This window comes from Dendronephthya gigantea, unplaced genomic scaffold (assembly GCF_004324835.1).
Source record: "Dendronephthya gigantea isolate DGI-Jeju-01 unplaced genomic scaffold, DenGig_1.0 000058F, whole genome shotgun sequence".
NCBI lineage: Eukaryota > Metazoa > Cnidaria > Anthozoa > Malacalcyonacea > Nephtheidae > Dendronephthya > Dendronephthya gigantea.
The window spans coordinates 1,116,889-1,130,507 of record NW_021163068.1 but is presented as its reverse complement, the minus strand read 5'-3'; the positions used below and the strand labels follow the sequence as shown (position 1 = coordinate 1,130,507).

Genomic DNA, 13,619 nt, shown 5'->3' with positions numbered 1-13,619 from the left:
AATCATGTAGTTTCGGGTATAATTAAAAGTATCGTTGTTGGAATTTCTAATGTAACAGGTACGAACGTAACCAAATTTGGTATACAGCGCTCAATTATGCTTCACAAACTTCGGTCGAAATATATGGGAAAACAAATGGTATGGCTTGCCAGACCTCAGCTCTTGCTCACGATTAAACGCTCCGGAACCGGAAACAAGAAAAACGGATGTACATCCGGTCACATGACACCCAACTTCCAATAATACCGTAGAGCCCCTCGTGTTTCCTCGGCTTTTTCCTTCGTGCTCTCTCACGTAAACGCACTCAGGTAAGTCTCTCGAAATTTTTTCTTAACTAGCTTTACCTGATTCTTATCGAATTCTTATTAGAAGAAATATGTCTGATTCATCTGCTCGGAAGCGTACTGCTTCTCGCGAGGAACCTAATAGACGACACAAACGAAGACGAAACCGAAGCCGAAGCCCTGGGCGGGAAAATAACTCGACCGTAAACGAGACGCTTACACAAATCCTGCACAATATGACCGACATGAAGAAAGAATTCGTGGCCTGGACCACACGGGTGAGCAACCTAGAGTCTCAGCTAAGTCAAAACTCTACAGTCCAGCCATCCCACATTGACGAGGATTGTTTATCAGTTCATCCGGCAGCGGCTTCACCTTTAGCTTCGGACGAAGTCGATGAAACGTTGTCGCAAGACAACAGCGCCATTGAGGCACCCTTAGCTGGCCCTGAGCCACCTTTAGCCGACATTAGTTCGGACCTAACTCACAACACAGCATCCGAAGACAAGTTCGGTGCTCATAGACATAGTCATGAACAATCTTATGAATTTTTCGATCCAGAAAACACTTCACTGCGAAAATGGTCTCCTTCGAAGCCCTTCCACGCGTTTCTCGAAAAGAACCTTAGACGGCGTCTAACTGTCGACCAGGTAAACGAAATTATCGGGGAGAACTCTCTCCCCGAAACTGACGCCTGTGTGGCACCTTACCTAGACAAGCAAATACTCAATTACGTCCCACACAACCGTCGTAAGTCGGTTGAGAATCGAGACAAGGATTTAAACCTCATTCAGCGTGCCTTGTTAAACTCGGCCGCACCAATCTGTTGCTTACATGACCGTCTAGAACGAAAGGAAACGCTGTCTAACGACGAGTTGTTAACTATTTTACAACAATCTCTATGCCTTTTAGGCTCAGCTAACCATATTACCACGGTTACACGTAGAAAGAAAATCTTGGGTGCTATTAACCCTGACAAAATTCAGTTAGCTGACAATGAATTCCCCAATGCGGGAAAAATGTTATTTGGTGATGATTTACCACCTTTGGCTGCAAAGCACTCCGAACTCTCTCGCAGCCTGTCAAAAAATCTCCAAAAAGCGCAGTTCAATCCGCAGCAAACTAAACCAAATTCAAAACAAGCGCCGCACACAACACACAGATATAACTCCCAGCCTCAGCCCAGACGGCCCTTTCGTGGCTCATATGGGCAAAGATTCTCGAAACCTGAACAAAATTTCAACTCGAATTTTCGAAACCAGCGGGCCCAGCAAAACAGCAGCTGGTCCCGCCAATAATAAATACCGCTGCCAGGCTACCTTGGTTCCTCAATCAATGGCAAAAGATTACCAAGGACCCAGTCATAATAGATATAGTGCGGGGTTATCAAATAAATTTTCACACCCAGCCTGTCCAGACGCACTTTCCAAAGTCATCAGTTTCGGACAAAGAGATCGCATTAATGCAGCCAGAAATAGACAAACTTATAACGATGGGGGCCATAGTCCCCGTCCAGTCCACACCCAGAGGTTTTTACAGTCGTCTATTCCTTGTCCCCAAAAAAGGCGGCGCATTCCGCCCAGTTATCGACTTAAGTCACCTAAACAAGTTCATAGCGAACGAACATTTCCAAATGGAAAATCTAAAGTGCATAAAACACCTTTTACATCCAAACGACTACATGGTCAAGTTGGATCTGAAAGATGCCTACCTCACAGTGAGTGTTCACCCCGAATCACAAAATTTCCTGCGATTTGTTTGGCAAGGACAAGCTTATCAGTTTCGAGCTCTACCGTTCGGACTCAACACCGCACCACGCATATTCACAAAACTTCTAAAACCTGTGGTAGCTTTCCTTCGTACTCGAAATGTCAGACTCCTAATTTACCTAGACGACATACTAATTATAGGCTCATCAATAGAGGTTCTACGGGAACATACAAATTTGGTGATAGATTTGCTAGAGAACCTGGGGTTCGTCATCAATTACAAGAAGTCCATACTGACTCCATCCCTAGTACTCGAATTCCTGGGGTTCTTGATCAATTCACAAACGATGAGTTTCTCCTTAACCCAGGAGAAGATCACCAAAGCTCTAAATTTGTGCAAGTCCCTTATGAAGGAGTGTCCAACTTCGCTACATCTCCTCTCCCAGCTTCAAGGGTTTCTAGAGTCTTGCCGACCAGCAGTTTGGATTGCTCCACTGCACTTCAGACACCTACAAAATTGCCTAATACGGCAGGTAGCGTTGAACAATGGGTCATATCAGGGCACAGTCCACTTGGACTCCCTGGCTCTGGAGGAACTTCAGTGGTGGAGCCCCAATCTACCCTCCAACATCCGAGATGATCATAACCTCGGACGCATCCAAAATGGGATGGGGTGCCACTTGCGGCAATCGGTCAACGAACGGACGTTGGTCACATCAAGAGAGCCTCCTTCATATCAACGTACTGGAGCTCAAAGCGACCTTTTTAGCAGTGCAAACTTTCCTGAAACATCAGTCAGATATATCTGTAAAACTCCGCCTCGACAACACAACAGCGGTTGCTTATATAAACAACCAAGGAGGCACTCGCTCACCCAGTCTCACTTCACTAACACTCGAATTATGGAACTGGTCTCTCCAACACAACATCCTGATCACGGCAGAACATCTTCCGGGTGCTCTGAACGTTCAGGCAGACAAGGAATCACGAACATTTGTCGACTTGAGCGACTGGAGACTACTACCACACATAATACAACCTTTTCTGAAGGACAGAGAGATAGATTTGTTCGCAACAAGATTAACCAACCAGTTGCAACAATACGTAAGTTGGCGCCCAGACCCATATGCGGTGGCAACGGACGCATTCTCAATAGATTGGCGTCCACTAAAAGCCTATGCGTTTCCGCCTTTCCCTCTCATCCCAAGGACTTTAATGAAAGTGATTCAAGACAATGCGAACCTACTCCTAGTAGCACCAGTATGGCAAACTCAACACTGGTGGCCACTCCTAATTCAACTCACGGTCAAACACCCAGTTTTACTCCCAGTGTCACCAACACTCCTGGAAGATCCATCGAACCCGCAGGCAATCCATCCAATGCACCCGAGACTACAACTAGCCGTTTGGACTATTTCCAGCAGTGCTGCACAACAGAAGGATTTTCGGAGACGGTTACCCGTCTTCTATCCTCAGCAACACGACAGTCCACCAACAAAGCATACGACTCGGCATGGGCAAAGTGGTCTAGCTGGTGTCATAGAGGGAAAGTCAATCCAATTTCGGCTACTATCAAAGACATCTTGATTTTTCTTGGTGACCAGTTTGACAAGGATTTCCAATACAGAACGGTAAATGTCCTTCGATCAGCTATATCATCAATTCACCCGTGGATCGACGGTAAACCAGTGGGTCAACACCCCCTCGTCTCTCGGTTAATGAAGGGAATTGCAAATGACAGACCTCCAAAACCCAGATATAATACTACCTGGGATGTGTCGAGAGTTACAACACATCTTTCTTCTTTGGGAGAAAACAAGTCGTTATCACTTAAAATTCTCTCAAAGAAACTACTAATGTTATTTGCTCTGGTCTCACCGGAACGATCATCAGTCCTTTGGGAACTGGACATCAGGTATATGAGAAAACAACCTGATGGGGTCGTATTCACTCTTACAAAGCCTCGAAAAACTGGCGATCCAACGTCCCTCGCTACAGCAACGTTTCCACGTTTCTTACAAGACCCCAAACTCTGCCCATGCGATTGTCTTGAAACCTACCTGAAAGCTACGGAGAGTCTCCGTTCAGGTGAAGAAAGTAACAAGCTTTTCCTTTCCTTTCAACGTCCACATCGCCCTGTGGCCAAAGCCACTATCACGAGATGGTTATGCGATACTCTCTTAGCTGCTGGAATAGACTCCACAATATTTAAAGCTCATTCGACTAGAGCAGCCTCAACAACCGCAGCAGCTAAGCAACACCTACCGTTAGATAACATCCTTAAGATGGGCGACTGGACGTCGCCATCAACCTTTCAACGTTTTTATTACAAACCTACCATTGATGACACTTATGCCAAAACAGTTCTAAGTTGCTAAAATTCTTGTTACATTCATACTGTATTTCAATTAACGTTTATCTTAATAAATTAAGCTACGCGAGAAACATTATATGTCTAGTCGCGTTAAAATCTACCATTTGTTTTCCCATATATTTCGACCGAAGTTTGTGAAGCATAATTCAAATTACACAAGGGCCTTGGGAGGCCTGTTAGTGTAATTATGATTATGCAAGCAAACGGAGGGAGAAATATATGGGCCCACCCTGAACTTTCAGAGTTTGTTTCCCAACCCTTCTTATCTTGACGGTTGGTTGGTAGTACGTTCAAAATAGCCGAGGAAACACGAGGGGCTCTACGGTATTATTGGAAGTTGGGTGTCATGTGACCGGATGTACATCCGTTTTTCTTGTTTCCGGTTCCGGAGCGTTTAATCGTGAGCAAGAGCTGAGGTCTGGCAAGCCATACCATTTGTTTTCCCATATATTTCTCCCTCCGTTTGCTTGCATAATCATAATTACACTAACAGGCCTCCCAAGGCCCTTGTGTAATTTGAATTTTTTTCAATATATATGTTCGTCTTTTGATCATAAATCCAGAGTAAAACTTTTACGACTATACTGTAAAATTCGACTTTAGCGTACACGTAGCCAAATAAATTTCTTGAAAACATTTTCCATTTTTTTGAGAGCATTAGGAGTTTTAAAAGGTTATTCATTAAATGAGTTATAATTTATAATATCACATCATTGAGTGCATTAAGATTCGTAGAAAGGCACACCTGATATCTCTAATGCCTATGATACCTTTCGAGTGGAATGAAATTAGTCGAATGAGATTATTTCTTTGTCAATTAAAGGATGAAAAACACAAAGGATGAGCATTTATAATAACATAATTACAATGTTGACGCATTCAATAGAGTCGGAAATTTCGCGATTATTGTTTTTAGATCATTAACAGTGTCCGATGGATTTATTTGCTATACTATATATCCCATTTTATTATTACCTGTCATAGAACATTCTACTCCAGCGTCGCTAGAATGAGAGCAAGATCGAGCTTTTCCCCAACCCTTATGAAAACAACTTGTAATATTTTGTTCTTCCCCAGTACAACCAACATTGGTTAGCCATATTTTTCCTGAGCCAGGAGGAACCAACTGGTTCCTTTTAAGAGTTTTGACAGCATCAGAATAACCAAGCTGACGACATACAACCCTAGCATCACTTAAGTCCCATTTGTTATCACAAATTGTTCCCCATTGTCCATTGTAGAATATTTCAACGCGACCAGTACCTTCTTTACTTGATGGTCCTTGTAACCTGATTGGCGCGGTTATAGCTGAAAAGGAAGTGTACGCAAACATGTTCTTAGACAATAAAGATAGAGTACTGTAAATTCATATTATACCGCATGAACGGTGTATTTTTATTTAATCTCGCTAATAATGTCTCATTTTCAAATAACATTTTCTTTGCACCACAAGCGTATCTAAATGGCAACCAACTTTGCAACGAAAGTATACACAGACCATATTACTATATTCTGCTAGTTTTTATATTATAAAATTATATAGGTTTTTTGTTGTTGTTTTTTTGTTCGTGAAATGTTCAAAAACCAGGATACAGCATTTGTTAAGAAAACGCATTTATCCCATTTAATAATGAAATTTTCGGTGTTTTAAAAACAAAACAACACTAATAACATCTACAGCCAAACTTTGTGTTTTTTAAGATGTTCAGTAATGCCGATTTCGAAAGCGATCGAGCATCGCCGCATTGGTGTCAATGGAAGGTATAAGAACCATATTCATATTGCGCTAATTTCATTTGTAAACAAATTAATTTTCAATAGAAATCTGCCAGACATAACATATATAAAAAAATGCCCCCCTCCCTCTCAAATAACCGTGTTCGATTGGCGCTAATGGAACTTAAAACGATTTTATTTTTCAGTAGAAAAGTGTATTGAGTTATTATTTAAATTAGCAAGAAAAGTTAAATTTGTTTAGCCCGCTTGTAAGACATGAATTCGCAGAATAACTGGTAAATATATTTAGCACATAAGTTAGAAGAATTATTAAGTTAGAATAACAGCCGCAACGAAATAGCTTTAATGAATTTTTTATATTATTAAAATAGCAACTTTTTCAACCATAGGGAAAATATTTTTCTAACCTTAAACTGACAACAAAATCAAGGTATACTGCATAATGTGTAAGTACCAACCTGTTGTAGAACATTGAACTCCAGCGTCGCTATTATGGGTGCAAGGACTAACTCCCCAAGAACTATGAGAACAGTCTGTTATACTGCGCTCTGCCCCAGTACAAGAAACATATTTTAACCACACTTGCCCAGAACCTTTGGGGACTTCGTTTCTTTCAAGAGTTTTAACAGCATCCAGATAGCCAAGTTGAAGGCATACAACCCTAGCATCGCTCAAATCCCATGAATAATCACAGATTGTACCCCAATATCCATGATAAAACACTTCAACACGACCTGCCCCCTTTTCACTTGATGGTCCACGTAACCTTAGCGACACAGATGTTGTTGAAAAATCTATGAGGACATATTTATAAGAGAAAATTTAAAATCACAATGAAAACACGACAACTTCATCGATTACAATCAATGAAACGACTATTTTGTAACTGCGAAGCCTTGAAAGAATATCAACGTAAATGAGGTTGCATAATGATATATAAGCATAGCTATAAAAATAAAGCATAATATTATAATGTAGCCAAACCCATGGTTTAATGTTACTAAAATATATTCAGACGACATTGTCATAATTTGTAAATGTAATAATTTAACACAATATTGATTTATTCTACCTGTTGTACTACATTCAACCCCTACGTCTGTTGAATGTGAGCAATAAGTAACACCCCAACCTCTATGAAAACAACTTGCTATATTATGCTCCGACCCAGTACATTTGATATTTTGCAACCATATCCGTCCAGAACCAGAGGGAACGTAATTCGATCCCCCCCGGAAGACCCGAGCAACATCTTGATAACCAAGCTGACGACACGCCACCTTGGCATCTCTTAAATCCCATGTATTGTCACAGATTGTTCCCCAAAATCCATCGAAGAGTACCTCGACACGACCAATACCATCGTCACTTAATGGTCCTTGTAACCTGAGTGGTGCAGTTATAGCTGTAAAATAGTGAACATGGACGATTAAATTGAATATGATATGATATGATATGATATGATATGATATGATATGATATGATATGATATGATATGAATGATGATGATATGATAGATATGATATGATATGATATGATATGATATGATATGATATGATATGATATGATATGATATGATATGATATGATATGATATGATATGATATGATATGATATGATATGATATGATATGATATGATATGATATGATATGATATGATATGATATACATTATCCCAAAACACTTAAGAATATTACCCGAATATTTAAGGATTTTTTCTTTTTAAAGAACGGTCGATATAATAAAACTTTACTTTGATCATTGCATAACTTAAATCGTGATGCTCATGAAGCAAGAAATATAGCTAATACGTCGGTCATTATATATACTGCCTTATAAGAGAAGAATGATAGATCTTATATGGGTAATTTCCCAAACTGAAAGAAAATATCAGACAATAATCACCATAATTATCTTAATATTAAGAATCTCAAGCCGCATAATTAATTAAAGCTTTCTATTTTCAAAGTAGCATCATTGTTTTGATCGCACGGCTTTCAACAAGCACGGTAAACTATGACAATAATTAATAAGTTAGAATTCCTCATAAAATCGTTTCCTTTTGTTTCGTTTCGTTTCGTTTTGTAAATAGGCATACTGTAATTCTGAATCACGACTTATCGCTAGTTATTTTTAGTATGTGCTTTTGAGTTTTACAACACTAATCTAACGCGCAAATTGAGGGCATTCAGTGTATAGAACCAGCCTTATTGTATTTCAATATTTTCATTAGAGTAGTTAATAAGGATAGAAATATTGATGTGATTTCTTGTGTTTGTCTTCACACAGAGCTAGACAACGAGTTCTACACGCCTTTTGGTATATACGTACTGCACATAGTTGTAAAAGTGTTAAAATTTTTTGACATCTGTTCTTTTTAAAGTTTGCAGTGCGTGACAATATATAATTGCGTTTAGCTATATCAGAAAGTTGAATTTCATGATAGTTTAGTGATTTAATGAATTCCAAGGATTTACCTGTTGTTGAGCATTTTACTCCGACGTCTGCAGAATGCGAGCAATAAAGATAATCCGATGTATAAAAACAACTTGTTATATTTTGCTCCTCTCCAGAACAAGCGACGTAAGAAAACCATATCTGTCCAGAACCAGAAGGAACTTCGTTTCTTTCGAGAGTTCTAACAGTATCCGGATAACCAAGTTGACGACAAATAACTCTGGTGTCTCTCATATCCCATCCATAATCACAAATTGTTCCCCAATAACCATGAAAGAATACTTCAACACGACCCGTTCCTGTTCCATTTAATGGTCCTTGTAACCTGACTGGCACATGTGCAGCTGTAAAATCTGAAAAATGCTCAATATTTTAAATAAAACGTGCCGTACAAATTCGGAAATAGAGAACATTTTATAGAAGGACGCGTGAGAGTTTGGGGGAACGAGAAACAACCAGTGGGAAAACGAGTCCGTTAAAAGCGTTAGAGACTTTATGTTCGTGTTTTGTTTTCGGCCCACTGTCTCGTGCAATTTTGAAATTTCTCGTTCATTGTATGGTCGGCGCGTGCGTTTTTAGGTGAACAAAACACTCACAACAGTCTCTAACCCGTAATTATCATTCATTTTTTGTAAACGTACGTTCTGATTGGTCGATGTGTACAACGTAAGTGAAGTTTATGCAGCAACAACGCCACGGCAATGCCGTTATGATAATTATTTGTCATACTAACATCAAATAAATGGCCGGACATAATATAGTTTTTCTTGAGCCACGTAGCTATTTCGCCTTCCAACACTATTATATATTATATTATCTTAGTCGAATTACAAAGTGTCAAACCAACATTGTAAATTATTTATGACATTAATGATAGCATATTCAATTATGATACAGTTTAATGATAACCCAAAACTGATTCAAATCTGTGCATTCATTTACTTATTATTAAGAAACAGTGGAGAAGATGGAGTTGTCTTTAAAATAGTCCATTTATCAGTATTTATACCCCAATGGGAATACTACTATTTATTTACCTGTTGAGGAACATTCTACTCCAACGTCGATATCATGGGAGCAATAATGATTCCCCCAACCATTATGAGAACAATCTGTAATCTTCTTCTCTTTCCCGGTACAAGCGAGAGAAGATAACCATATCTGTCCGGAACCAGAAGGAAACTGGGACCTTTCAAGAGTTCTAACAACACCTGCATACCCAAGTTGTCGACATACAACTATAGCATCGTTCTTATCCCATCCTTTCGCACAGATTGCTCCCCAATATCCATGATAAAATACTTCAACACGACCTGCACCATTTGCACTCAGCGGTCCTTGCAACCTGACCGGCACAGGTGTGGTTGAAAAATCTTAGAAATATAAGTTATTAATAAATAGGTAGAATAGTATAGACAATGTACGAACAATATTGACAGATATTTTCCTGTCACAAGTGGTATGAAATCAAAGAATTTCAAACAGGTATTAAAATTTTACGACCTTTATGTTTTGCATGCCACTGGCGTTGGATTCGACACAGAAATATCGTGCGACAATTGTGAGAAGAAGTCTCATGGTATGCGATCTCACGATCTAGCATGCAGGGCCGTGGCTAGATCGCCTAATTTGGTGAAGTGAAGAAAATCGTTCTTCACGAGTGTGAAAAAAATCGTACCTCTACATTGCAAAAATTAACTTACTGAGTGAAGACGAATCTTTCATCATTATACACTACATGTGCATAAATCTCTATACATATATAAAAAATCATAATTTTTTTATGGTATTCATGTTTATGTACCGTAGGAAGAAGAGCGTACAAATGAAGTCAGTCAGACATAAGATAAATATATTGTTTTCTTCTCCAGTGCAGTAAACATTCTTTAACCACGTTTTTCCAGAACCAGGAGGTACCTGGTCACCTTTGAGAGCCCTAGCAGCATCTGTGTAACCGAGTTGACGACACACAACCCTGGCATCTCTCATATCCCATGTATAATCACAGATTGTTCCCCATTGCCCGTGATAGAATACCTCAACGCGACCAGTACCATTTGAACTTGATGGTCCTTGCAACCTTACTATTACAGCTGCTGCAAGTTAATGATAAGAGTTTATCTCACGCAGAAAATCAAGAGAACGGTAGGGTCGCTCTCCACAAGAATATGCCGAGGAAAAATGTCCTTGTCTGACAATACAACGCTTTGAAAGTCAACCTGAGTATTTGTAATTGCATATAGATCGTAATGACACATGTACATTATATATAGTGGCAATTTTCGAACATGTAAAGAAAAAAAAAACATTTTAGCGTGGTGGGAAACTTTAAATTGAAATTTAATGAGAATGTTTGTTGTCTAGATCTTTTTTTCCGGGGGTTTATATAAGGTGGAAATATTTTATGCAGGATTTATGCATGTTTTGTCATGTAATTGATACAATTCAATTACACTGATCAAATTCACACAAAATAAGCGGGAATTGTATTCTATGAAAATACCTTTTTTAGAACATTCCACTCCGACGTCTTGGTAGTGAGAACAATAATTGTTTCCCCAACCACTATGAGAGCAGCTTGTTAAATTTTGTTCTTCCCCAGTACAAGAGACGCGAGATAACCATACTGGTCCAGAACCAGATGGAACAAGATTACTAGGAAGTGTCGTAACATATGTATGATCCATATCATAACCAAGTTGACGACAGACAACCCTAGCATCTTTCATGTCCCATCCAGAGCTGCAGATTGTCCCCCAATATCCATGATAGAATAATTCAACACGACCAGTACCATTTGCACTTGATGGCCCTTGTAATCTTATTCTTACAGCCTCGTCTGCAAAATCTTTTAAAAAATTCTGCGTCAGCATGTGTTAAGCTAACATCAACATAGTGGATTGCAAGATGCCGGATTTACGTGAAACAAGTTGCGAGAAAGTTTGAAAAACATAATTTTCAGTTTTGGGTTTTAGCCCAAGGTTGCTAACTTTATAAATTATGGTGTTCGATAACGATAAGTAAACGATTAATTTCTGAAGTTAAAAATTTTAACTGCTTCAAATTCTCATAGCGGTGAAGAACCGTCAAGCTGTATGGCTACACCCTTTCAACAGCCAAAGATACTGAAGCATAATTTTTGTTTTTAAGGTTGCTCACTACAATTTTTTTTCTTTAATTTTGAAAAATTTAAAAATCTGTCCATGCCATATTGTAAGCCAAGTTGCTCTGAGAGAAAAAAGACTTGTAGGAATCTTCAATCACTACAGTTACTCAGACCAGACACACGCAATGGTGGAAATAGACAAATTTTGTAAACACGATAACTAGGTGGCCTGTATAATTTCCTAATTGGCCTTATCTAGGGACGGAGTTGCCTCGGGAGTGAGCTAGGATAAATAAAACTTGTCCAGTATTGAACGTTTTAAAGGCTTTAAATATAAAACTTCTACGATCTATCTGAAATAAACAGTCCCTATTTTACTTAGACTGAACGGAATAAAAAACTTTTTGTTCAACTACGAGCCAATCGAGTCAATCATGAAAATTTTATGAAGTTGGCTTTATTATTCGTGCACGAAAGTAAGGGGAATGAGAATTTTAGTTTGCTAAGAAAAGCGACGAAAGAAGTTTTTCGTATATTCATAAATTATAGAGTATAATACAAAAGAACAATGAAACAATAGAATAAGCCAATCGACCCCTCTGGTTTGCTTGGGGTAAAAGCCTAATTAATAAAACTTTTTCTTTAATTCTCGCGTTCTTTGTGTATTTTTTGTGTATTTTTTTGAAAAAAAATATTCAGGATCGCTTAGGAATAATTATAAGTTTGCATCCCTTAGATTAAATCATGATTTTTTGTTGTGGACCACCTTAAGATGCAACGATGTTAATTGAATATACTTATTTCCCGCATTAATTATTTTCATTGATATTTTCATACCAGTTGTGGAACATTCCACTCCAGCGTCGTGATAATGATTACAATATTTAACTCCCCAAGGACTGTGGGTACAATTCGTGATGTTTTGTTCTTTCCCATTACAAGCGACGTGAGATAACCATATAAGTCCTGAACCTGAAGGAAAAGTATTTCTTCGTAGTGTTCTGACAGCGTCTTTATAACCAAGTTGACGACATACAACTCTTGCATCTGTCAAATCCCATCCATAATCACATATTGTTCCCCAATGCCCATGATAGAATACTTCAACACGACCAATTCCATTTGTACTCAATGGTCCTTGCAACCGGAGAGCAACAGGCGTAGCTGACAAATCTTAAAACAATATCAATGCGCGATCAACTAACATTAGTGTTATTTGTCTGCATGCAATCACGTTATTTTGTTCCTAGATGATAGCCAATGCTACAGTACTGCGCAGAAATAACCTAACATTGCGTTCGCGTTCCATTTGCGTTCAACTCGCGTTTGGAACGCGTCCAGAACGCGTTCGAAAGCGTTCCGATAGGGAACGGGTTCCGTTGAGAACGCATTCCTTACTTTCGTTGAAAACTTTGTTGTCGCGTCGGAAAATTCCGACAACTGATAGCTGAACTCATATTACAGACTAGAACGCGTGGGTTGAAATTTACTGCAAGAATAACGCCTGTATTCTAAAAGCTCACTCACACTCAAACTCATTGAGTGGGAGATCCTAATCTTCTCATCACGTTTCAATGGCGGTATTTCCAGCCGAAAAGGGGCTTGATTTTCACTGATTTACCTTATATCTTTCCATCTATTGAAAAAAAACTTTCTCATTTGCCAGAATTAACAAAATTCATATGCCACACTCGATGAGTGTGAGTGTGAGTGAGCTTTTTGAATACAGGCGTAAGACTCGCAATTCGTCTATTACAGCATTCATGCTTGCAGATTTGTACCTAATATGATTTCGGCTATTATTATTAACTATAAACATTTACCTGTAGTCTGTCGTACCAACATTGTCAATATCTAATCAATAAGGGGCCGGATTATATGGGCGAGTTGTCCCGGCTGAGGCAGTTGATGTTGAGTTATCCCGCTTTGTATATATATTCTCTATACTTTGAA

General features: G+C 38.9%; 1 protein-coding gene across 1 annotated transcript; it reads right to left on the bottom strand.

Annotated features, from left to right (window-relative positions):
- Positions 1–5,313: 5,313 nt before the first annotated feature.
- LOC114529933 (deleted in malignant brain tumors 1 protein-like) lies at positions 5,314–13,574 on the bottom strand. Its single transcript, XM_028551498.1, has 9 exons — positions 13,490–13,574; positions 12,504–12,839; positions 11,064–11,408; positions 10,384–10,656; positions 9,598–9,933; positions 8,581–8,913; positions 7,177–7,509; positions 6,563–6,898; positions 5,314–5,675 (listed from the first exon to the last, which is right to left on the bottom strand). Exons 1-9 carry the CDS (start codon positions 13,509–13,511, stop codon positions 5,314–5,316), a joined length of 2,676 nt encoding a protein of 891 aa, XP_028407299.1. The 5' UTR covers positions 13,512–13,574.
- Positions 13,575–13,619: the final 45 nt, after the last annotated feature.

Coding starts and splice junctions, on each gene's coding strand:
- LOC114529933 (XM_028551498.1), bottom strand. CDS start 13,511: ATGTTGGTACGACAGACTACAG. Junction 12,840..13,489: donor GTTGGTACGACAGACTACAG/GTAAATGTTTAT, acceptor TATTGTTTTAAG/ATTTGTCAGCTACGCCTGTT. Junction 7,510..8,580: donor AGTAAAATGCTCAACAACAG/GTAAATCCTTGG, acceptor ACTATTTTACAG/CTATAACTGCACCACTCAGG.